Here is a 25,950-nt window from a genome sequence, read left to right as displayed (position 1 = left end):
AACACAGCGCGCGTGAAAAAATCAGACCCCAGACAAGGCTACAAAAAAAAAAAGCGCAAACGCGGACGCACAGAGCCTGCCACCACTGCCCCACCAGTGACCATGGACTCTGACGATGGGACAGTGTCGACGGCCAGTTCCTCGGCAATGTTCGCGGACGGGGAAGATGAGGAAGGGTTTGTGGAGGACGAGGCAGGCGACAGCGCTTACAACGCTGGTTTCCCCGACAGCCAGGATCTCTTCATCACCCTCACGGAGATCCCCTACCAACCCTCCCCGGCCGTGAACCCGGACCCTGAATCAGGGGAAGGAGCAGTCGGTAAGTGCTTTAAACATGTAAACTTTTATTCTTAATATAACAGGAATCTGAAGTATGTATAAAGGAGGTCTCTATATATATGGGGATAGAACAGAAATCATCCAGGGAGATCTCCATGAAGCTCTCCAGGAGGAAATCAAAAAGCCTCCGCAGGAGGTTCCTGGGGAGAGCTGCCTTACTGGGTGCTCCGTGGTAGCACAATTTTCCGCGCCAGGCTTTATTGAGGTTTTCTGGGAGCATTGCCTCCATAATACTGGCAGCATAGGCCCCTGCTTTGTGCTGGCTTTCATGCAGCATGCGCTCTCTATCTCCTTCAGTGACCCTCCTCAGGGCGATCTCGCTCGGCAACTCCTGCATCTAATTAGGAAAATTACCATAATGTTACGCCTGGTCCAAAGTATTTTTAAAAAAAATCCGGACAGACGGCGTAGCAGAGAGTCAGCACGCTGCTGCGTGACAAGCATAACGGAAAGCCAAAGAATCAAATGGACACTCATGGAGGGAGGGGGGACTGAGGACGCAAGGTATCCCACAGTTCCTGCAGTCTCCGAAAAGCATTTGCATTCTTGGCTGATCTCCCAATACCTGTACGGTCAAACACATTGTCCGCGGCGGTTCAGGGCATAGCTTGTCAATGTACCCCCCTCCCCCACCCCCAGAAGGAAAAGGAAAATAAATCGTCTCTTGACTCTTTTAAATGTCACCCTATGTGTACTGAATGCTGCTGGTAGACGCAATGCTGCAGCACTGTACTGTAGCATCCTCCCCCCGCCCCATGGGTGGCTGATGGTGCAATATGACTGATATCCGTCGTCATCATCATCATCAGCCTTGCTGTAGATGGTGTAGTGCAATACGACTGGTACCCGTCCTCGTCATCAGCCCATAAGTAGACAGCCTGCTAACCGTCTTCATCATAGCAACAGGGGGCTGAGCTCCATCAGCCCCTGCCCTTCATGTGTAAAGAAAAGATTCTGTACTGCCTGGACTGTCCTAGCAGCAGGATGCTGTTTTCCTCTCCCACCACACTGCTTAATGTCCTGTCTGGACAATCATAGCAGCTGGAGGCTGCCTTCCCCTCATTTCATTTCAGTAACAAGTCACTGTTTCTTATTCCTGCATTCTTTATTACTTCAGCACACAAATCAGGGGACACTGCAATGGTAGCCCGGGAAGGCTGGGGGAGGAGGGAAGCAACAGGTGGGGTTGTTGCAGGAGCATCCCCTGTGAATGCCATGCAGCTCATCATTCCTGCATAATCTGACATGGAGCGGCTGTGCTCTCTGGTTCTCTGAAACACTGGATCTCTACTACACTAGCCCCATCTTCTATGCAGGAATTATTCTATTTTTAGATACCATAAAGGAGGGATTGACTCGGGGAGTCATTCCCAGTTTTGTCTTTTGCGCCCCCGGCTGATCTCGGCCAGGGGCACCTATGACAGCAGCAGAAGGTATAATGCAATACAGCTGGTAAACATCATCACCTTGCCAATTTACAATAGTATGGTAGATGGTACAATATGGCTGATAACCATCTCTGCTGTCATGCAAAAGCAAATGAATGCTGCTGTGTAGCGCTGCAGAATCGCCTCTGTCCGCGGCATCTAGTACACATACGGTGACAGTGACAAAAGGCAAAACAGGCTCCATGGTTGCCATGCTATGGCGTCTGCCAGGGTAATCCAGGGAAAACGGGCTCGAAATGATTGTCTGTCATTGCTTTCCCGGAGGAAGGAATGGGTGACTACATGTACCCAGAACCACCTGCGACAATGAAATTTGCACCATCAGGCACTGGGATCTCAACCAGGAATTCCAAGGGTCGGGGGACACTGCGATGGGGTGGAACAGGGGCAGAGTTTATGCTTTCCGGATTGCCTGCAGCAGGAGTGCGCACGAGATAGGTGCTGTGCATGCTCTTGTTCACAGACACAGACTAGACTGTGTTCATTGTTCGCAAAAATGTATCTTTGCAAGGAATTCACTCCCTTTTTCCCATCACACAGCTTCGACTGACTCCAGACCTGCCACAGCATCCCCCTCACAGAGGCTGGCAAAGATTAGGCGGCGAAAGAAAAAGACACGGGACGAGATGGTCGCTGAACTTATGGGCTGCTCCCGAGACGAGGCGGACCAGCAGAGCCAGTGGAGGGAGACCCTCTCTCTGTACCAGCGCTCACACAGCGAACGGGAGGAGAGGTGGCGTGAGGAAGACAAGCAGGCGACTCAAACGCTGCTTGGACTAATGAGGGAGCAAACGGACATGCTCCGGTGCCTTGTGCATGTTCTGCAGGACCGCAGGCAGGAGGACAGAGCCCCCCTGCAGTGTATCTGCAACTGCCCTCCCCCACCACAAAGTCCCATACCCCCCTCACCCAAAATAACCAGAAGGAGGGGTGCCAGGGGCTGTGAAAACTGTCACTGCACCCCAGCAGAGTGCTCAAGTACCCAAAAGCTCTCATACCCTAAATTTTGAGAAGTCCTTTCCTTCCCGCCTCACCCAAGCCCCCGTCCCAGTTTCATCCCCTAACAGTCTAGTTGATAATAAAAAATACTTTTCTGTTAATTACTGTTTCCGTCATGTTCTTTTAGAGGAGACTGTGTTTGAAGGGGGGGAAGGGGGTTGGTAATTGGACAGGACAATCACCTTTACCAGGGTACAGACACGGGGGCAGGATCAGCAGCAGGTCACACACACAGTGCAGTCAGTAGGCACCCTGGTTGGTATGGGAGGTGGTTTGCAGGTTCTGTGTGGGTGGGGGGGTACGTGACTTTGTAGCGGGGGAGGGGGCTTACAGATCTCATGCAACGGTCCCTGTCCTGGACCACAGAGCCACGCAGCAGAGGAATCTGTATCCGTCCTCCCCCGCCACAAGGCCACATAGCCCCCGCACACAGAGTCCCGAAAAGGAGGGATGGCAGGCTCCGTTGAAACAACCAGTCCGGCACTGCAGACCGCTCTGGGAGCAGGAGCCTGTCATTCCTCGAGTTTAGAGGCAGTCTTTACATCACCGCACACCCTACGCAGCACAGTCCGCGTCCCAGTTTCAACCCTTTAACGCAAAGTCATCAATAAAGAAACCTTTGTAAAGTTACAGTGGAACATGTATTTTATTTTTAAACGTGTGTTGGAAGTGGGGGAAGCGGGGTGGACGGGGTATGTAACTGCAGATGCTAGTCAACAGTAACTGGGTAAAGAAACAGGGGCAGGTTCAGCTTCTCTGTAAAGAAACTGAACAGTCACAGGTCACGCTGCTCGCTGGTACTTGAAGAGTTCCTTGTCGCTGTGCAAGGTGCCTGCATAGGGCTTCACAAGCCAGGGCATTAGCGGGTAGGCTGGGTCCCCGACGATCACTATAGGCATCTGCACATCCCCAAGAGTTATTTTTTGGTCCGGGAAGAAACTACCTTCCTGCAGGCGTCTAAACAGACCAGAGTTCCTGAAAACACGCGCATCATGAACTTTGGCCACCCGACGTTGATGTTGGTAAAACGTCCCCCATGGTCCACCAGTGCTCGCAGCACCATTGAAAAGTAGCCCTATTTCTCAGCAGCTGACTGTGGAAGAGGTGGACGATAAGGTGTGAGGAGTTGACAATGGCCATAACTGCAGCGGGCTCCGTGCTCGCAGTGCTGTGGCGCCCGCGCTGTCACTGAGCAGAAAAGGGCACGAACAGATTGCCCGCAGGCGCTTTCAGGGAGGGAGGGAGGGCGTGATTGACAGTTCAATGATGACAGTTACCCAAAACCACCCTCGACACATTTTTCCCCCAGCATGCATTGGGGGGAAATCCCAGAATTCCAATGGGCAGCGGGGAGTGCGGGAACTGTGGGATAGCTTCCCACAGTGCACCACTTCCAAAGTCGACGCTGGCCCCGTTACTGTGGACTCACACAGTCGAATTAGTGTATTTAGTGTGGATACACAAATTCGACTTCATAACGTCGATTCCACAAATTCAACTTAAGTTGATTCGAAATAGTCTTGTAGTGTAGACATACCCTCAGACTTGCATGTTTTATTTTATTTTACTTGGTAATTCACTTTGTTCTGTCTGCTATTACTTGGAACCACTTAAATCCTGCTTTCTGTATTTAATAAAATCACTTTTTACTTATGTAACCATGTCATAAACAGATAGTTAAGGGTTAAAGTCTCTTTTACCTGTAAAGGGTTAACAAGCTCAGTAACCTGATGAACACCTGACCAGAGGACCAATCAAGGGACAAGATAATTTCAAATCTCTGTGGAGGGAAGCCTTTGTCTGTGTCCTTTGTTTGAATTCGTTCTCTCTTGGATTTAAGGGAGGCCAGACATATTCTTCAAGTTCTCCAAAGTTTCCTGAAGTATTTTCTTCTATTCAGTATAGTGAGTATTAGAAAGGCAAATTAGTCTTATAATTTAATTTCTGCATTTGCAATTGTGTGTTTGCTGGAGAAATATCTTTATTTCTGTTGCTGTTACTTTGATTATTCTGAGGAGGAGGGAGGGGAAGTCTCTCCAGTTTTTATAAGTTAGACCCTGTAATTTTTTCCATCCTGGTATTACAGAGATAATGTACTTTCTTTCTTTTAATAAAATCTTTTCTTTTTAGAACTTGATTGATTTCTTCCCTTGTTTGGATTTTCAGGGGAAGGGGAGGGGGAAAAGTGAATCCCTCTTTGTTTGATTCAAGGAATTTGAATCCAGGTATCTCTCCTAAGGACTCGGAGAGGGGAGGGGGGAATGGATTATTTCCCTTTGTGTTAAGATTCAAGGAGCTTGGATCTGTGTTCCCAGGGAAGGTTTGGGATGAATGGAAAGTGAACCAAAACACTATGTTTTTGGTTGGTGGCAGCTTTACCAGATCTAAACTAGGATTTTAGTTTAGAGGAGTCCATGCAGGTCCCCATCTTGTGAACGCTAAAGTTCAAAGTGGGGAATAAACCTATGACAAACCCCTTTGGGGTTTACAGAGCATGGCCCCTTTAAATCTTTTTCCCGGGGGGGGGGGGGAGAGAGTAAGAAAAAAGGAAGGAAACTCCAGAGGGCAGCGCTGGAGCTCCAGGGAGAGAGAGAGGGGCAGTGAGAGGCCTTGGCGAAGTGAAGCAGGGAGAACCTGCCTGAGGCCTGAGCAGGACAGGCCCGATCGGGGACAGGAGCCAGGACTACAGCCCGGTGCCAGGGAGGAATGGCCCAAGAAGGACAGGCTGGAGCTGGACCCAATATCACGACTGCCCAGGGCTGGGAGTACTGGGGCTTGTGACTCTGCACTGGGAACAAGGAGGGAGGTCGTAGCTAGTCGCTCTTGTGGCTTTGCAGAGAGCAGCAGAAGGGCACCGGAGGGGAGAGTTCACTGGCACCGAAGATGACCAGGAGCACCCAAGACTCACCACTGGACTGGAAGGTAATAATTGGAGATATACCAATCTCCTAGAACTGGAAGGGACCTTGAAAGGTCATCGAGTCCAGCCCCCTGCCTTCACTAGCAGGACCAATTTTTGCCCCAGATCCCTAAGTGGCCCCCTTGAGAATTGAACTCACAACCCTGGGTTTAGCAGGCCAATGCTCAAACCACTGAGCTATCCCTCCCCCCAGCTGTCCCTGAACTTTGCTCAGGCCTCCTGAACTCTGTGCAGACACATTGCTCAGTGTCTGCCCTTCCAGACTGTGCTCCCACTGGGCCCGTGGGGCCTTGGTTTACTGCTCCCCTTATACTTCCCCTTGTTGTATTTCTCCTCTCATCCCTCTGCAAATAAATATCTCCCTTTGTTATCTTCATTGTACTTTTCCTGTGGGTGGGTGTGTTCACTCTGGGGGGTTTGGAACAGGCGCCCCTGGGGTGGAAGGGATTTCTCCTGCTGCCTTCCATTGAGTGTGTCTGTAAACAAAAAAAAAAGAGGCCTGTGGTCTGGCCGACAAAAAGAGGAACCCTGCATACCCTAGAGCAGACCCAGGATGATCAAGGTGACACCTCATCGCAAGAGGAAGTGCCACTGCATGTTTTGTCTTTGGCAGTGGGCTCACATGAATACTGGGTAACCCTGTTGTTGGATGGCAAACCTATACGCATGGAACTGGACACCGGTGCAGCCGTCTCGCTGGTCTCCGAGACTGTGTATAAAGAAAAGCTACAGCATCTTTCGCTTAAGGCAACAAAAACTGTTCTGAAGACGTATACGGGAGAAGCTGTGCCCATGTTGGGCACTATTGATGTTAAGGTGGAGCTCAATGGACAGGCTGCTAAATTGCCACTGTTTGTGGTGAGAGGTAACTACCCAGCCTTAATGGGTAGGTCTTGGCTTGGGAAGATTCAACTGAACTGGGCAGAAGTGCACCGGATGACTAAAGAAGAAACCAGTCTAACCCCTATACTAAGGAAACATGCTGCTGTTTTTGGAGATGATTTGGGAAGTATGAAGGGAATCACTGTGACATTGAACATTAAACCTGGCAGTCCACCAAAATATCTGAAAGCCCGAACTGTGCCATATGCCATCAGGCCAAAAGTTGAAGCAGACCTGGAGCACCTGGTCACCAATGGAGTCCTAATACCAGTTACCCATAGCTCATGGGCCACTCCTGTCGTTCCAATAGTGAAGAAAGATGGCTCTCTCCGGATTTGCGGTGATTTTAAAGTTACTGTCAATCCAGTGTTGTGTGCAGAGCAATACCTGCTTCACCGCATCGATGACCTCTTCGCAGGCCTGGCTGGGTGACAAAAATTCAGTAAAATTGATCTGAGTCAAGCATATTTACAGATGCACGTCAATGAAAAGTCCCAAGAGCTGTTGACTATTGTGACTCATAAGGGACTTTATCGATACTGTTGCCTACCCTTCGGAATAACGTCTGCTCCCGCCCTGTTCCAGAGGGCTACGGACCAGATCTTGTGTGGCTTGTCAGGAGTTCAGTGCTATCTGGATGATATCCTTGTCACTGGAAGAAATGAAGAGGATCACTTAAAGAATTTAGAAGCTACCCTACAAAGACTGGAAGAGTATGGCCTACGAGTTCGCAAAGACAAGTGTGAATTCTTCAAGCCCTCTGTTGAATATTTGGGACACATCATTGATTCTGCAGGTCTTCATAAGGCCCCTGCAAAAATTAAAGCTATCGTGGAGGCTCCCCCACCTCGAAATGTAAGCCAGCTGCGCTCGTTTCTAGGGCTACTGAACTATTATGGAAAGTTCATCTCACAGTTAGCCACACTGCTAAAACCACTTCATGAGCTCCTTGGGCAGAACAAGGCCTGGAAGTGGACTGAAGTCTGTGATGTTGCATTTAACAAAGCTAAGGATGCATTGCTAAATTCTGAAGTTCTAACACACTTTGATCCATCCTTACCCCTACAATTGGCCTGCGATGCCTCCCCTTATGGAGTGGGAGCAGTCGTGTCACACATTATGCCTTCGGGAGAAGAGAGACCTATTGCTTTTGCTTCACGCACTCTAAGCAAAGCAGAAACTAACTACGCCCAAATCAAACGTGAGGCATTAGGAATTGTTTTTGGAATTCGGAAGTTTCATCAGTACCTGTTTGGGCGAAAGTTTACTCTTCTCACAGACCATCGACCTCTGACGTCAATTTTTGGACCCTACACAGGCATTCCCCCATTAGCTGCTAGTCGTATGCAACGTTGGGCATTGTTACTTTCAGCACACACATATTAAATCAAATATCGGAAATCCACTCTGCACGGCAATGCAGATGGCCTCTCAAGGTTGCCTTTGCTGGTCAAACATCAAGATAGTGCCCAAAAGGAAATCTTCTACCTTGAACAGGTAGAGAATACACCCATCACTGCTACTCAGATAAAGAAGGCAACTCGCGTTGACCCAGTATTGTCCCAAGTTATGGACCTGGTGATGCATGGAAAATCTTGACAAACCTCTCTGGTCTCATCCAACCTTGTTACCTACATGTCCAGGAGGATGGAGTTATCGGTCCAATCTGGTTGTTTGTTGTGGGGGAGACGTGTCATTATTCCACCACCACTGAGATCACAGATGTTAGAACAGCTACATTCCGGTCACTGTGGAATAGTGCGCATGAAGGAAATTGCACAAAGCTATTTTTGGTGGTCTGGATTGGACAGTGCTATTGAAGAGAAGGCAAAAGCTTGTATGTCATGTCAGGGTGTGAGGAATGCACCCCAGTGGGCACCCCTACACCCATGGGACTGGCCTGAAAACCCGTGGCAACATATTCACATTGACTTCGCTGGCCCCCTTGAAGGAAGCATGTTCTTGGTGGCAGTAGATGCCCATTCTAAATGGCCAGAAGTTTCAATAATGCAGTCCACTACTGCAGAGAGTACTATCCAAAAACTACGAGGACTCTTTAGTCGTTTTGGTCTGCCAGAACAACTTGTGAGCGACAACGGACCGCAGTGTGTCTCTCAGGAGTTTCAAAATTTTATGAAGGCAAATGGGATACACCACATCACGTCAGCACCATATCATCCATCCACCAATGGATTAGCTGAAAGATTTGTGCAGACAATGAAACACGCTTTGAAATCAGCAAGGGGACAACACTCCATTCAAAAGCGTCTGGATACCTTCTTACTTTAGTTGTTGGTGTCACTAGGCAGTTGTTGGTGTCACTAGGCATAAATCTAGGTAACTCGGGAGGATGAAAGACCACAAGTGTCAATGAAGTCTTCTTGCTCTAGGCCTATGTGAACCAAAGTACTTCCATGTTAAGCTTTTCTGTTAGCCTTTTGTAACCTCTTGTGCTATGTGCTGACCGCTAGCAGCTGCAAGGCCGGTTAGCACTAGATGTAGCCAATACTAGATAAAACAGGTGGAAAGCAAATGCTGTAATCAAGGTTCTATGCATGAGAAAGTAGCCCACTGTGGGAAAGTACAGAAAGAAAAAAACAAAGGGGGTATAAATACTGGGACCCCGCCTGCGTGCGGGTGTGCAGGATTTGAGATTGCTATTTCTCCCTTGCACCTTATTTGAGCTCAAATAAACTTGGTTTGCTTCTCCACCCTGGTGTGTTAATTAGTGCGACGCACACCGGGCAACGAACCCCACTGTTGCCCCCCTCGGGCCCTCTGGGCCGGCAACACTTTCCTACAGAAACACACCTCATGCTACGACCCAGGCATCCCCGGCCTTTCTAATGATGGGACGACAGCTGCGCACTTGCTTTGATCTGCTGAAACCTTCTGAACCCGGACAAATTGTGCAACATCAGCAGCAATATCAAGTCATCAGACGGGCACCCAGAGCAAAAAACTGAACCTTTAGCCCGGGACAGCCAGTTTTGGCTCGGAATTATACTTCCAGAGCTAAATGGGTCCCAGCCACAATCATCACTCAAACAGGACCTGTTTCCTACACAGTCCGGACTGCAGAGAATCTTACCTGGCGGCGACATGTAGATCAGCTGTTGCCAGGTCATGCCAGTCCTCAGGACACATCTGCAGTTGATGGGTCTTACTTCACCTTTTCTGGTGAGACACTGAATCACAAATCACCTGTTTCTGACTGTTCTCCTCCATTACTGCCGGCGGCTGAGATACCCCTTTGCCCAGCGGAGCTGATACCACCTCCTCACCTGATCATGCTGCGGACCCTGAGCCCATGGTACTTTCGGGTGCAACAACACCAGAAGTTCGCCGTAATCCACCTAGAGACAGAAGGCCTCCTCATCGGCTGGATCTTTAGCTAGGGCGAACCCACGGTTATGGGGCAAAATAATCCCAAGGGTTTAGCCGGGAATGGAGGCAGTCTACCCTCCTTCTCTAGTCTAGTGTGTGTTTTATTTAGGGGATGTTCTTATTGGGGGGGAGGAATATGTTGTGTATTTGGTTGTCATGGTTTTTGTTCCTATGGCAACTGAGTTAGATTATTAGGGGATAGCCCGGCCAGCTTCGGCTGGTTGGGTGAGCTCTGTGTCTGTAAATAAAATGGCAGTTTAGTTAGCTGTCTGCTGTCTGGCCTCAGGTGATTTCTTCCTAAATCGGCTGCCCCCAAGGATATAACACAAACAGCTGTGCATATCTCTGTATCAGTGTTATAGAGGGTGAACAATTTATGAGTTAAGCTTTATACAGGGTAAAATGGATTTATTTGGAGGTTGGACCCCATTGGGAGTTAAGCATCTGAGTGTTAGAGACAAGAACACTTTTTAAGTTGCTTTCAGTTAAGTCTGCAGCTTTGGGGCATATGGTTCGGACCCTGGGTCTGAGTTGGAGCAGACTGGTGTGTCTGGCTCAACAAGACAGGGTGCTGGAGTCCCAAGCTGGCAGGGAAAGCAGGGGCAGAAGTAGTCTTGGCACATCAGCTGGCAGTTCCCAAGGGGGTTTCTGTGATCCAACCCATCACAGGACGCTTGCCCTGTGGATAAATAGGGGACTGTGGTCTTCAAGGCCAGCAGGCTGGTTCGTGAATGAGCAGAGAAGGGACAGGAATGAGCAGTGCTGGGATGGTGACAGGACCCTCAGGCCTAGACTCTGTGGAAGATCTGAGTGAGCAAAAGGCCATGGTTCAGTATCAACCCAGCCTAGCAGAGATTCATGAGCTCCAAGTGAGGCTGTTGGTAGCTGAGAGGGGATCTCATTTGGCACATGTTATGGGCATGATATTCAGCCCCTGGCTCTCTAGCATTCTAGTAACTCTTCAACATCTCGCTATTACAGTGATGGGTATTTTCAAAATGCAGAAAGACAGATCCAGGGCTGGACTCAATAGAGCTGCATAGATCCACTGTGCATGGACCCTCACTGTGTTATATCATGGTCCAACCACTCCCAAGAACTAGCACTTTATAAAATCACCTGTTATGGGGGGCATAAATTCCACACTGGTAGACAAAGGGTTAAATGGGAGCTTGTGGCCCCAATTCGTTCAGGTTACATCAGGATTGTGTGTGAGATCCAGCTGGGGAAGAGCTAGGTCTTCATGAAGGAAGGAGCTCAGGGTAGTGAGGGGAGAGACCCAGGAGGGGGTCTGCCTGCAAAGCTCCAGGGAGAAAGCCCTGGGGGTTGCTGTTCTGGAAGAGGAACAGGGAGCTGAGGAAGACTGGGAGGGACTAAAAGCTCAAGCCAGAGGCAGGCAGAAGTGGCTTAAGCTGTATATGGTTCTGGCTGGAGTTTTTGAGTTCTGCTGGGAAGCCTGGGACCCTGCTATGCTGAAAGAAGAAGGGGAGTGAAGAGCCCAGCAGGAGTGGAAGATGTTCTATGGTAATGGACACTTTATTTGGGACATTGTCAGTTCGTAAGAGGTGAGACTACATGACCTGCCCAGAGCATCAAGTCAGTAGAAGAACCAGACAACTGAAGAGCCATCAGAGTGACTGAAGGCAAGGTCCTGCAATGCTGTGCCCAGCCATGAAGGGGTGTGCTGGTGAGTGACTCCCTCTTCTTGCATCTCTCTCCGGGGGTGATATAGAAGGTTCAGCACTGCCTACCTCATGCAACTGAACACAGAGCACACTGGGAAATGGCATCTCTGTGTCATTCCTCTCAACATGCACAGGATGGGGGGAGGGGTTAACATCATAATCTTTATTTTTAGACTGTTAAAAATGTAAGGTTTTAGTCAAGTCCTGGCATGAATCTCATTGTCTGTAGGTGGCGCTGTTGCAAGAGCAGCATTGATGTTTGTTCTCAAAAGTGAGCAGCACACACATCCTGGGGGGGGAGCATTACCCATCAAGGATGCCCAACACTGCCCAGTGTGAATTCCCTTTTCAGTTGCTTATAGCTCTGCCAGATTTTAACCATTTCAGCTTAAATTCTCCAGGCCAGGTGTCTGCTTCAGGAGGAATTATTTTGGGAAAAAATCCAGCCGAAATGGTTCAGCCACTTCTGAAAATAAGGCTGGGGGAAAACCCCATGAAATTATCCTGGTGCCCTTCTCTTTGAGTGCACTAGTGGTCCCATGCTCTGGAGCAAGGAGAGGAAATTTGGCAAGAAGGGTGGCCTTTGTGGCTGTCTTTGATTTTAGCACCTAAAATCTCACAAGATCCCATCCTCGCTGAGGCTAGATCTATACAGACCACTGAGTGGTGAAGCGATGCTGACCTAACACCTGGTGTACACAGTGCTAGTGCCATGCTGTAGTATTTCAAGAGTAGCGTAGCCCTGAGCATGCCACAGCCCCTTACAGCTGCTAGTACTGACCAGATGGCGCATGCACGATCCCCACAGAGGCATGGTTCATCCCCTCGCAGTGCCTACGTGTGACTGGACTGCACAGGGGCCACAAAGGCAATGAGCATGCTTCCTGCAGCCCACGATTACAGCAGCACGGAAGCACTTTCCCTGTAATGCCTGCTCTGGGTCTGTGTAGGGCTGGGTACAACCATGAAAGAAGGGAGCCCATTTATCCAGTACCACCCTGCTGCCACCCAGACAGTGGAGGAGGAAGACACCTGATTTCAAAGCAGAGGGAAAAAATGCTGGGTTGAGGGAAAGGAGAGAATAGATTGTGATGAAAAGTCTGGTGACACCAAGACTGGCTGAGCTCAGAGATGGGGACCTGGAGCCGGTGGGGTGAGGAGGCCGGGACCGGCCGGGCTCGGAGACGGGGACCTGGGGCCGGTGGGGTGAGGAGGCCGGGACGGGCAGGGCACGGAGACGGGGGCCTGGGGCCGGTGGGGTGAGGAGGCCGGGACCGGCCGGGCTCGAGACGGGACCTGGGGCCGGTGGGGTGAGGAGGCCGGGACGGAGACGGGGACCTGGCGCCGGTGGGGTGAGGAGGCCGGGACCGGCCGGGCTCGGAGACGGGGACCTGGGGCCGGTGGGGTGCGGAGGCCGGGACTGGCCGGGCTCGGAGACGGGGACCTGGGGCCGGTGGGGTGAGGAGGCCGGGACCGGCCGGGCTCGGAGACGGGGACCTGGGGCCGGTGGGGTGAGGAGGCCGGGACCGGCCGGGGACGGAGACGGGGGCCTGGGGCCGGTGGGGTGAGGAGGCCGGGGACGGAGACGGGGGCCTGGGGCCGGTGGGGTGAGGAGGCCGGGACCGGCCGGGCTCGGAGACGGGGGCCTGGGGCCGGTGGGGTGAGGAGGCCGGGACCGGCCGGGCTCGGAGACGGGGACCTGGGGCCGGTGGGGTGAGGAGGCCGGGGACGGAGACGGGGGCCTGGGGCCGGTGGGGTGAGGAGGCCGGGACCGGCCGGGGACGGAGACGGGGACCTGGGGCCGGTGGGGTGAGGAGGCCGGGACCGGCCGGGCTCGGAGACGGGGGCCTGGGGCCGGTGGGGTGAGGAGGCCGGGACCGGCCGGGGACGGAGACGGGGACCTGGGGCCGGTGGGGTGAGGAGGCCGGGACCGGCCGGGGACGGAGACGGGGATTTGGGCGAGGAGACAGCGGAACTGATCGCTGCCCTGCTGCCCGCCGGACACGAATTTTCAGACGGTCTCTAATTTACCCCCATCCGAACCTTCCTCTGCGGCTCCGCCCATCCCGACCGTAGAGTACTTCCGCCCCGAATAAAGATGTCTGCCGAGAGTTCCGGCCCTGGCAGCCACGTGACGGGGAAACGCCGCGGCCCCGGAAACGCAGCGGCCCCTGATAGTGCGCATGCGCATATGGTTTTTCCTGCCACCGGGGTCTCAGGCAGCACTGCCCTCGCGCTAGCACCCCGCCCCCCAACACTAATGACTCCTCCCCTTAAAGAGGCCGCCACTGAGGTTGTGCGGGGGCTCCTCAGGCGCTTGGAGCCTGCTCCCGGCACGGCTCTGGGCCGGGTACTGAGCCCGCAGGCTGGCTTGGCTGGAGGAGATGGTAGGCGGAGGGGGGAGCTGAGGGGACGCTGGCTGTGTGGGTAACGGAATACGGGGCGGAGATGCTGGGGGGGGTTAGGGGATGCTGGCTCTGGGGATGCTGGCTGGGGGTGAGGATGCTGGCTGTGGGGATGCTGGCTGGGGGTGAGGGATGCTGGCTGGGGGTGAGGGGATGCTGGCTGGGGATGCTGGCTGTGGGGTGAGGGGATGCTGGCTGGGGGATGCTGGGGGTGAGGATGCTGGCTGGGGTGAGGATGCTGGCTGTGTGGGGTGAGTGAGGGCAGGCTGTGGGAGGTGAGGGGACGCTGGGGGGTGAGGGGATGCGGGCTGTGTGGGGGGGGTGAGGGGATGCGGGCTGTGTGGGGGGGGTGGGTGAGGGCAGGCTGTGGGGGGTGAGGGGACGCTGGGGGGTGAGGGGATGCTGGCTGTGTGGGGGTGGGTGAGGGCAGGCTGTGGGAGGTGAGGGGACGCTGGGGGGTGAGGGGATGCTGGCTGTGTGTGGGGGTGGGTGAGGGCAGGCTGTGGGGGGTGAGGGGACGCTGGGGGGTGAGGGGATGCTGGCTGTGGGGTGGGTGGGGTGGAGGTGAGGAGATGCTGGGTGTGGCAGGAAGTCAGATGTTGCTGTTGACCACCCTGAATATTCACAACAAGGCCCCCTAAGTGATTGGTTTAATATCATGGGGGTTTAAGCCAATGTGGGAGTGGGGAAGGACTCTCAGCTACTGTGAGCACAATGGCAAGGGCTGAAGGCAGGGAGCACAGAGGTCTAGCCACCTGGAGCATTTATGAACCCACACCCCCAAAAGAAAGGATGAGACAATGATCAGTTCAGCCATTTACTAATAAAGCCTGTGGACAGCATGAGATAGCACAAATATGTATTATTCCATCCTATAATTGTCCATTGTTATTCCAAACCATCTCACCTCTGATGTTTATCCTGGCACATGAGGAATTGAAAGGGCATGTGGGCTGGGAGCTAGTGGCTGTGATGGAGGCTCCAGATGGCTCCATCCTTTTCCCTCTCCTATGTGAATTTACTCTCATTTTATAACTGTTCCAGCCTGGAGCTTCTGTAAAGGCTGCAGAGCCAGCAGCCTCCTGATGGCCTTGCCACCTGCTAACAATCATGCTATACTCATGGTCCCTTCTAAAGAAACATGACCTACAGAGCTAGTCATTCCCTGGAAGAAGAGACCTGGTCTCCCTTTAAGACTAGAGTTTCTATTACCAGTGCAACCTATGCAAGGCACTGATGGGCCGACAAGCTGGGCTGTATCACCCAGTATGGCCCACCTGGGGTGGTCAGAGCCCGAGGCACAGATAGGGTGATACAGCCTAGGCTGCATAGCCTCACAGTGCCCACCCATCAGATTAGCTTACTATTTTCTTCTACTGTCCATGATCCAAAGAATAAAAAGTGCCATATCTTTTCCAAAACAGCTGAGTGAGTGCTCCTGCCTCGGGACTCCTTCAAAACTTGGGAGGAATTTGTCCTTCATGAAATCCACCAGTTCCCCCTTTATGGTCAGTGCTTTCCCATATTGATACCATGCTTGACTGTTCTAGAGATGTCCTTGAAAATCAGAGCTGCACCGGGTCTGTATCCCATCTTTGCTGTCTCTAGGATCTGCTGCACATACAATTTGCACTGGCTGTTTCTCTGTGTTCCAGAACACAGTGCAACTGCATGGGAGACCTCCACTTGCTTGTGGCTGCTTGAGCCATCTTGGTTCCAATCTAGAGCTGGCTTTCTGATGTGTCTTTGGCTCAGGCATTTCCACTTGCTCCATTTGCACCCTTAACGCAGTGTGTGCAGTCTTTTTCCTACCCCACCCCTAGTGCTGCTCCTTTTCCCCTGTGGATGGGGATCAGGTTCTGCAGGCTGAGGGTTGGGAAGTCAGTGAAATGGACAACAGCTGCATTCAGAACCAACGTCCTCGTTGCAAGTAACTCTGGGCCAGCTGAGTGGTCAGGAATTCAGTGGCCCTGGAGCACCCCGCTGTCTCTTGATGTTGACCTGGAAAGACTGTTGAAAGCTTTGCTGGGTGTGAGTCTCATGGGAACCTCCCCTCCTAGTGCCGCATGATGGGCTGGGGGTGGCTTTATGATTGGCAGGGGCCAGGCTTCCTGCTGGGACTGTAGAAGGGTGAGGCCAACCATGAGTTTCCTTCCCAGAGGGGGAAGATAGGTCAGGCCACCTTCTGAATGCCTGGGTCCTCCTTAAAGTGCAGTGACATGTGTTTATGTCTCAGGCCAGCCCTGGGGGCAAGGAGGGGAGCATGAATATTGCTGTCTCTGGGATTTGCTCTGTATTATTGATTTTGATGTTAAGGTGGAAGATGCCCCACACAAACCCTTACATCCCACTTCCCCTCCCACTATGTCTGTGCTTCCCACTCCCCAGGCCCAGGTCCTGCCCCTCCTCCTCACTGTGATTTGCTTTCTCAAGTTGTTCCACTCCCTTGTAGCTGATTGGTCTTTACAGATCCCTGCCCCTGTATGGCACACTGGGCCATGGAGCCCGGTGCAAGCCTCTATGGTGCTATGGGTAGCGATGTCCCCTCCTCTGGGACTGTGGAGCCTGGATCCACTGGCCCCAGGGAAGCTCCAGCCCTTTGTTAGGTGTGAATGTTAATGAGCAAGGTAGTGAATTACACAGACAAGTGCTGGGGAGGTTTTTGGAGGGGTGGGGAAGAAGGGGCACTCTGCCCTCCTGCAAAGCTCTGTGCTGGCCAGGGCCTTGCCACCAACACCAGCTGCTACCACCCTAAGACTTGGGCTCTCAGCTGTTGCACCTCATTGTGCTACAGAAGTGCCAAGAAGGGCCCCTTTCCCCCCATGTTTTCAGCTCAGCCCATGTCGAGGACACACCTACTGATAATACAAGGGGTTTCCCTCCTGAACACCCCAGGACCCTCCCCCAACCCCCAGCTGCTTAAAGCCCAGAGTTCAGATCAGGGACAGATTAACCTGGCAGCTGCTGGTTGGATTGGCAGCCTGAACTGGTGCATGTCTGGGCTCAGAGTGCTAGATCCCAGATGCTGACTCCCCAGCTCAGCTATGTTCATTCTAGGCAACTCCAAGGAAGAGATGGAAATCTTCCACTCTGCAGCATCCATGCCCCTGCCTACAAACACCCCCTCTGCAGCCAACCCAGGATGAGGGAATGCCCAAAAGATCACTCCAGAGAAGGTGCCTGAACGTTCTAATGGCAACTAGCAGAGGTTCTCTGGAGAATAGTTCCACTTTCACTTCCCCATGGCTGGGTGGGTCTGGGAGAAGCCCTGGGTTTGCTTGTGCAGAGAGAGATGGGAGTGGGGCTGGCGGTGGAGGTCAGACGATGAGGGAGCTCTAAGAGCCATCACTGGTGGGCATTGTTGAGGTCCAACTCATTCATGGTCTCTTCCAGTTGCTGTATCTGCTCCTCTGACTTCTTGTCTGGCAGCAGAACCTCCACTGTGTAGCTGACCTTCTTGGCATGGAGGTAGCTGTAGGTGTTGTCAAACCGCAGAACATCTGCAGGAGGAGGGGAGAGAGGTTACTCCACACTCAGTGCAAAGAAGAGATCCATGGGCACTGCCCCTAGCTGGACAGAACCAGACCTGTGAATGGGGGTAGTTATTTTGCCTGTTAGTGGCTGGAGGATACAGATCTGGGAGATATTGACTCCCCAGAGGGAGGTTGCGTTAACACCCTATTCATAGAGCAGTTTTTAAACTAAGGGCTGGGGGAAAGCTGACAGGCATGGAGGAGCACATGGTTTGGCTGGAGGCAGCCCTTAGCGGGAGGATCTATTAATGGAGATGCTCTATGTCCTAGTAAGGAGGAGAGGATGGAAGATAAAATATGGGTAGGATCTGATGAGAAAGTCAAATTAAAAAAAAAAAGATTCCCATTCAATTACATCATGTAATGGCAGACAGCTAAAAGTGACACTTTTAAAAAGGTTTCTGAGTAGCAGCCATGTTAGTCTGTATCTGCAAAAAGAACAGGAGTACTTGTGGCACCTTGGAGACATGCTGAAATAAATTTGTTAGAGCTTTCGTGAGCTACAGCTCACTTCTTTGGATGCATAGATGTCAGATTTGTGTCCATTTATTCTTTATCAGGAATCATAACATTCAAAAACCAGTGGGAGAACACTTCAACCTCTCTAACCACTCAGTGACAGACTTGAAGCTTTTTTGTTGCAAAATTCCCACCTTCAAAAAACAGACTCCAAAGAGAGACTGCTGAACTCGAATTAACATGCAAATTAGATACAATTAACTCAGGCTTAAACAGAGACTGGGAATGGTTGGGTCATTACACTAATTGAATCTATTTCCCTATGTTAAGTTCTCCTTACACCTTCTATGGGTCATCTTAATTATCACTTCAAAAGTTTTTTTTTCTCTTGCTGATGATAGCTCATCTCAATTGATCAGACTCTTCCTGTTGGTATGCATACTTCCACCTTTTCATGTTCTCTGTATGTATAAATATCTCCTGTCTGTGTGTTCCAGTCTATGCATCCGAAGAAGTGAGCTGTAGCTCACGAAAGCTCAGGCTGAAATAAATTTGTTAGTCTCTAAGGTGCCACAAGTCCTCCTGTTCTTTTTACTTTTTAAAAGGGCTTATATACAAATGCTAGAAGTCTAAATAATATGGCTGAACTAGAGTGCCTCATATTAAATGAGGATATTGATAAAATAGGCATCACAGAAACTTGGTGGAATGAGGATAATCAATGGGACACAGTAATACCAGGGTACAAAATATACCAGAAGGACAGAACAGGTCGTGCTGGTGGGGGAGTGGCATTATATATGAAAGAAAACATAGAATCAAATGAAGTAAATATCTTAAATGAACCAAACTGTACCACAGAATCTCCATGGATTCCATGCTCTAATAATATAGCAGTAGGGGTCTATTACTGACCACCTGACCAGGATGGTGATAGTGACTGAAATGCTCAGGGAGATCAGAGAGGCTATAAAAATTAAAAACCTCAATAATAATGGGGGATTGCAACTATCCCCGTATTGACTGGGTATATGTCACCTCAGGACGGGATGCAGAAATAAAGTTTGATGCCTTAAATGACTGCTTCTTGGAGCAGCTTGTCCTGGAACGCACAAAAGGAGAGGCAATTCTTGATTTTGTCCTAAGTGGAGCACAGGATCTGGTCCAAGAGGTGAATATAGCTGGACCGCTTGGTAATAGTGACCATAATATAATTTAATTTAACATCCCTGTGGTGGGAAAAACACCATACCAGCCCAACACTGTAGCATTTACTTTCAGGAAGGGGGACGACACAAAAATGAGTTTAGTTAAACAGAAATTAAAAGGTACAGCACCAAAAGTGAAATCCCTGCGAGCTGCATGGAAACTTTTTAAAGACAGTATAATAGAGGCTCAACTTAAATGTATCCCCCAAATTAAAAAAACATAGTAAGAGAACCAAAAAAGAGCCACTGTGGCTAAACAAAGTAAAAGAAGCAGTGAGAGGCAAAAAGGCATCCTTTAAAAAGTGGAAGTTAAATCCTAGTGAGGAAAATAGAAAGGAGCATAAACACTGGCAAATGAAGTGTAAAAATATAATTAGAAAGGCCAAAGAAGAATTTGAAGAACACCTAGCCAAAGACTCAAAAAGTAACAGCAAAATAAAATTTAAGTACATCAGAAGCAGGAAACCTGCAAAACAACCAGTGGGGCCCCTGGACAATCAAGATGCTAAAGGAGCACTCAAGGACGACAAGGCCATTGCAGAGAAACTAAATGAATTCTTTGCTTTGGTCTTCATGGCTGAGGATGTGAGGGAGATTCTCAGATTTGTCACCTAAAAAGAATGGCTTAGGTTTGGGAAACTGTCCCAGGTGTCATCAGGAGGTTTTGGAACAAACTGATAAACTAAACAGTAATAAGTCACCAGGACCAGATGACATTCACCCAAGAGTTCTGAAGGAACTGAAATGTGAACTTGCAGAACTACTAACTGTAATTTGTAACCTATCATTTAAATCAGCTTCTGTACCAAAAGACTGGAGGATAGCTAATGTGACACCAATTTTTAAAAAGGGCTCCAGAGGTGATCCTGGCAATTACAGTCCTGTAAGCCTGACTTCAGTACCAAGCAAACTAATTGAAACTATAGTAAAGAACAGAATGGTCAGACACATTCTGGTGAACATAATTTGTTGTGGAAGAATCAACATGTTTTTTTGTAAAGGGAAATCATTGCCTCACCGATCCACTAGAATTCTTTGAGGGGGTCGACAAGCTTGTGGACAAGGGGGATCCAGGGGATATAGTGACTTAGATTTTCAGAAAGCCTTTGACAAGGTCCCTCACCAAAGGCTCTTAAGCAAAGTAAGCTGTCATGGGATAAGAAGGAAGGTCCTCACGTGGACTGGTAACTGGTTAAAAGATAGGAAAAAAGGGTAAGAATAAATGGTCAGTTTTCAGAATGGAGAAAAGTAAATAGTGGTGCCCCCCAGGGGTCTGTTCTGGGACCAGTCCTATTCCATATATTCATAAACAATCTGGAAAAAGGAGTAAACAGTGAAGTGGCAAAATTTGCAGATGATACAAACTACTCAAGTTAAATCCCAGGCAGACTGCAAAGAGCTACAAAAGGATCTCTCAAAACTGGGTGACTGGGCAACAACATGGCAGATGAAATCCAATGTTGATAAATGCAAACTAATGCACATTGGAAAACAATCCCAGCTATACATATAAAATGACAAGATCTAAATTAGCTGTTATCACTCAAGAAAGATCTTGGAGTCATTGTGGATAGTTCGCTGAAAACATCCACTCAATCTGTAGCGGCAGTCAAAAAAGCCAACAGAATTTTGGGAATCATTAAGAAAGGGATTTTTAATAAGACAGAATATATCAATTGGCTCTATATAAATCCATGGTACGTCCACATCTTGAACACTGCGTGCAGATATAGTCGCCCCATCTCAAAAAAAGATATATTGGAATGGGAAAAGGTTCAGAAAAGGACAACAAAAATTATTAGGGGTATGGAAAGTTTTCCATATGAGGAGCGATTAATAAGACTCAAACTTTTCAGCTTGGAAAAAAGACAACATGGGGGGGAAATAAAATCGTGACTGGTGTGGAGAAAGTAAATAAGGAAGTGTTATTTATTCCTTCTCATAACACATGAACTAGTGGTCACCAAATGAAATTAATGGGCAGCAGGTTTAAAACAAACAAAAGGAAGTATTTCTTCATACAATGCACAGTCAACCTGAGGATGTTGTGAAGGCCAAGGCCATAACAGAGGTCAAAGAAGAACTAGATAAATTCATGGAGGATGGGTCCCTCAGTGGCTATTAGCCAGGATAGGCAGGGATGGTGTCCCAAGCCTCTGTTTGCCAGAAGCTGGGAATGGACAACAGGATGGATCACTTGATGATTACCTCTTCTGTTCATTCCCTCTGGGGCACCTGGCATTAGCCAGTGTCAGAAGACAGGATACCTGGCTAGATGGACCTTTGGTCTGACCCAGTGTGGCCATTCTTATGTTCTTATTTAAAATGGCCATGTATGAAATAGTTCTATATAAAGAGCTTAGATACAACTTTGAAGGAGTCTGACGGCCCCTTCTTTGCATTTAATTCAGAAGAATGGGTTCCCAGGGAAAGCCCAGAAAACTCCTCCTGGAAATCCTGCTGAGGTGCTAGTTTACAGAGTAATCCCAGCAAAGGCTACTTATCACCTGAATGGGTTTCTGGTTGAACTGGCTGATTCTGTTACATGGCTAAGATCAGGCAGACTAATGAGCGAAGCGTTCTGTATCTGTGATGCAAGCTGAGGTGGCCTTTAGAGTTATTCAGGCTTAAATAGCCAGCTTCATTTTTCCCACATCATCCAGCCATTTCCCAGCCCACATGAAGTAGTGTCAGTGAAGCCTTGGGCCAGAACAGGCCCTGGGTATTGACAGGGCAGAAACTCGTGCTTAGGGCAGTATTTCCAGCTGGCAGATTAACTTGTAGCTGGAGGGAAGCTCTGAGACTGGCCATGAAATTAGCATTTCAGTTACCTGGGGAAGTCTCTGTATTTTCTTGCCATAAATGCTGGGAGAGATGGTGCCCTCTAAGTCCCAACTCCTCCCCCCAGCAGATTCAGCATGGTCTCTGCAGCCAACTGATGGGGAAGCTCCCAGCAGCAAGGGAGAGGGAGCCACTTACAGATGCCGGCCACGGAACAGGTGAGGGAGCCGTCCTCAGGAACCAGGTGGGCATTGTAGCGTTGGTTTGGAAGCACCTCCATCATCTCGCCAGCTCGCTGCCGCTCCCCAATTCTAGTCTTCTGATAGACCCCAAAGCCCACGTCGGCCCCTTCAGACATGAACTGCCACCTGGTGGGACACAGGCCTTAGACACAGGGGGTTCCCATGACCCCTTCCCCTCATAACCACTCCGCCCCAATACAGTGAGGCTGGCCTAGACCTTGGTACCACCCCGCAGCCTGTGGTGCTGACCCAGACCTTGCCATCCATCCTCCCCTAATACAGTGGGGCTAACCCATGCCTGAGGAACCACCCCCACACATACTCAGTGGGCTCACCCTGACTTCAGGGTCATGCCTGGGTAGTTGGTGTGACCCAGAACTCATTAACCTTAGGTAGCTTGTCTGACCCAAGCCTTGGTACCTTCCTACCCCACCTCCATCTGGGTAGGTGGGCTGGCTCAGGTGGCCTCAGTAACCCCCTGCCCCCAGATGGCTGGGGTGACCCATGTCTTGGCACTGCCCCCCCATTCACCCTCATGCAGCCCCTGTTATCTGTTCACCCCAGGTGGGGCCCATGTGTTGCTGGTAGCCCCGGGGACAGCTCTGCACCAGCTCTCCCTACCTGAGGACGCAGCCTGGGAAGAGGATCTCATACTCCACCTGGTGGGAGGAGCCCCGGTTCACTACCACTAAGTGCTCATACTGCTGCTTCAGCTGGTCCCGCACGTAGTACTTCTTGGGGATGTCACCACCATAGTTAATCTGGAACAAGAGAGAACCAGGCCCTGAGCCACGAGGGCATCACACATAACCAACCCCCCCAACCCCCCCCAATATCGCTCCCACCCTGGGATCACAGACACAAGATGACTGAGAGGACTCCTGTGCTGGAGTCCAGAGGCCTCTGCCCTGCCATGTCTCCAACTGGGCTCCCCAGCTGGTGGCTGCACTAGCCAAGCTGGGCGGTGACTGGAAGAGCAGTGGCTGACACCCCAGCATGCAAGTGGGGGATGCTGGTGTTCAGGATGGGGTCACTGTACCTTGGTCACACACTTGGGGTTCCCATCTGGGTCCCGGAGGGTTCCCCCGTACACCACAGGGATCTCCTCGGGGGCGATGTACTTCTGCAAGACCTCCTTCCAGTTTGCTGGCAGAAGAGAGAAGAGCAGCGAGGTTACACCTGCAGGAGCTGCCCTCTGGCTAGAGAGCTGTAGTGGGGGCCAGAGGGACTGTAAGGGTATGTCTACACTACCAGATTAGTTCGATTTAACTTAATTCGAATTTGTGGAATCGACCTTACAAAGTCGAATGTGTGTGTCCACACTAAGGACACTAATTCGACTTTGTGAGTCCACACTAACGGGGCAAGCGTCGACATTGGAAGCTATCCCACAGTTCCCGCAGTCCCCACTGCCCATTTGAATTCTGGGATTTCCCCACAATGCATGCTGGGGGGAAAAATGTGTCGAGGGTGGTCTTGGGTAACTCATAATTCAACGTGCTTTCGGACGTCTCAAGGGGAGATGGAGGAGCTTACTGACTCGCTTGGATCTCAGCGAAACCAATATCCCCATTGTTATTGCAGCTTGCTGTGTGCTCCACAATCTCTGTGAGAGCAAGGGGGAGACCTTTATGGCAGGATGAGAGGTTGAGGCAAATCGCCTGGCTGCTGATTACGCTCAGCCAGACAGCCGTGCAATTAGAAGAGCCCAGCGGGAAGCGCTGTGCATCCGGGAGGCTTTGAAAGCTAGGTTCCTCAGGGAGCAGGGTAACCTGTGACTGTTCAGTTTCTTTACAGAGAAGCTGAACCTGCCCCTGCTTCAGTTACTGTTGACTTTCTTCTGCGGTTCATACCCCGTTCACCACGTTTCCCCCCTTCCAACACACGTTTAAAAATAAAGTTAATGGAACATTGTTAATTAACAACGTTTTCTTTATTAATGAATTCGCGTTAAAGGGTTGAAACAGGGACGCAGACTGTGGTGAGTAGGGTGTGCAGTGATGTTAACACCGCTTCTACACTTGAGGAATGATAGGCTCCTGCTCCTAGAGTGGTCTGCAGTGCCGGACTGGTTGTTTCAACAGAGCCTGCCATCCCTCCTTTTCGGGACTCTGTGTGCGGGGGCTACGTGACCTTGTGGCGGGGGAGGACGGTTACAGATTCCCCTGCTGCGTGGCTCTGTGGTCCAGGACAAGGACCGCTGCCTAAGTTCTGTAACCGCCCTCCCATGCCACAAAGTCACGTACCCCCCACCCACACAGAACATGGAAAACACCTCCCAGACCGACCAGGGTGCCTACTGACTGCACTGTGTATGTGACCTGCTGTTGATCCTGCCCCCGTGTCTGTACCCTGGTAAAGGTGACTGTCCTATGCAATTAACAACCCCCCCCCCTTTCACAGACACTCTTCTGTAGAAAAACTTGATGGAAATAGTAATTAACAGCAAACTACTTTTAATAATCAACTACACAGTTAGGGGATGAAACTGGGATTGGGGCTTCGGTGAGCCAGGAAGGGAAGGACTTCTCAACATTTAGGGAATGAGAGCTTTCGGGTAATTGAGCACTCTGCAGGGGTGCAGTGACAGTTTTCACGGGCCCTGTCACTCCTCCTTCTTGTTACTTTGGGTGAGGGGGGTTTGGGACTTTGTGGCGGGGGAGGGCGGTTGCAGATACAGTGCAGGGGGGCTCTGTCCTCCTGCCTGCGGTCCTGCAGAATATCCACAAGGCGCCGGAGCATGTCAAATTTTCCCTGGGCATTTCCTGTGTGGCTGGTCAGAACATCTAAGCTCGGACTGCTGTCCAGAGCGTCAACAGAGTGGTGCACTGTGGGATAGCTCCTGGAGCTACTAAGGTCGATTTTCGTCCACACATAGCCTAATTCGACATAGCCATGTCAAATTTAGCGCTACTCCCCTCGTCGGGGAGGAGTACAGAATTCGAACTAAAGAGCCCTCTAGGTCGAACTAATTAGCTTCCTGGTGTGGACGGGTGCAGGGTTAAGTAGAATTAACGCTGCTAAATTCGACATAAACTCCTAGTGTAGACCAGGCCTAAGGGTGTGGGACTCACCCCTGCGGCACCTCCTGCTAGTCTGTTCCAGGAATTAGCTTGATTTCCAGCCCGGAGCACCTGATCCACTATCGCTTGGCCCCCGTGTCCCTCTCTGGACTCCAGTGCCCTGAGAGCTGGGGTGCTGCCCCCTGGCAGTGACACCTTTCTCTCAGTCTTAGGGTCTCCCTTCCCCAGGGAACCCCCACCCTCTATCCCCACCTCACCTCAGTATCAGACTACTGCCAGTCATTGTCTAGCCCCCGCACCCTGGGGCAGACTGCAGTATCAGCCACTCATCACTGGCAAGGCTGGGTGTGGACCTGCTGCCTTTGCCTACCCCTGGGCTGCCCTCTGCAACCCCAGTACCTGTTAGCCCAATGCTAGGCCGCAGCCTGGGGCTTCCTAGGCCGGAACTCCCCAGCTCCCTTGGCCTTTCCGCAGGCCTGCTCCACTCTAGGCACTTAGTTAAGCTCCCTGCAGCTAGGCCCTTCTCTCTCTGAATGCAGAGAGAGACTGTTTGGGCTCCTGGCTCTCAGCCTTTTTATACAGGGGCCAGCTGGGCCTCATGGGGCATGGCCCGGCTGAGCCTACTCTCCCCCAATCAGC

At 50.8% G+C, this 25,950-nt stretch overlaps 1 protein-coding gene and 1 long non-coding RNA gene across 5 annotated transcripts in view; both read right to left on the bottom strand.

Annotated features, from left to right (window-relative positions):
- Nucleotides 1–618: 618 nt before the first annotated feature.
- LOC120386317 lies at nt 619–13,748 on the bottom strand. The gene is made up of 3 exons (XR_005589648.1): nt 13,692–13,748; nt 9,680–9,776; nt 619–676 (listed from the first exon to the last, which is right to left on the bottom strand). It is a non-coding gene; the product is annotated as an uncharacterized LOC120386317 (long non-coding RNA).
- A 3,490-nt stretch (nt 13,749–17,238) lies between these two features.
- The window catches only part of SEC14L2 (SEC14 like lipid binding 2), a 54,417-nt gene continuing 45,705 nt past the window's right edge, over nt 17,239–25,950 (bottom strand). For all 4 annotated transcript variants that reach the window (XM_039505441.1, XM_039505438.1, XM_039505439.1 and 1 more), the window contains 4 exons: nt 23,328–23,434; nt 22,910–23,049; nt 22,245–22,414; nt 17,239–17,565 (listed from right to left, as the gene is read on the bottom strand). In XM_039505441.1, coding sequence (XP_039361375.1) covers nt 17,411–17,565; nt 22,245–22,414; nt 22,910–23,049; nt 23,328–23,434 — 572 coding nt within the window. In that variant the 3' untranslated portion in view covers nt 17,239–17,410. The remainder of the gene's footprint in view (nt 17,566–22,244; nt 22,415–22,909; nt 23,050–23,327; nt 23,435–25,950) is intronic.

Source organism: Mauremys reevesii, linkage group 18 (assembly GCF_016161935.1).
Source record: "Mauremys reevesii isolate NIE-2019 linkage group 18, ASM1616193v1, whole genome shotgun sequence".
Taxonomy (NCBI): Eukaryota; Metazoa; Chordata; order Testudines; family Geoemydidae; genus Mauremys; species Mauremys reevesii.
This window is presented reverse-complemented; position numbering and strand designations above follow the sequence as displayed.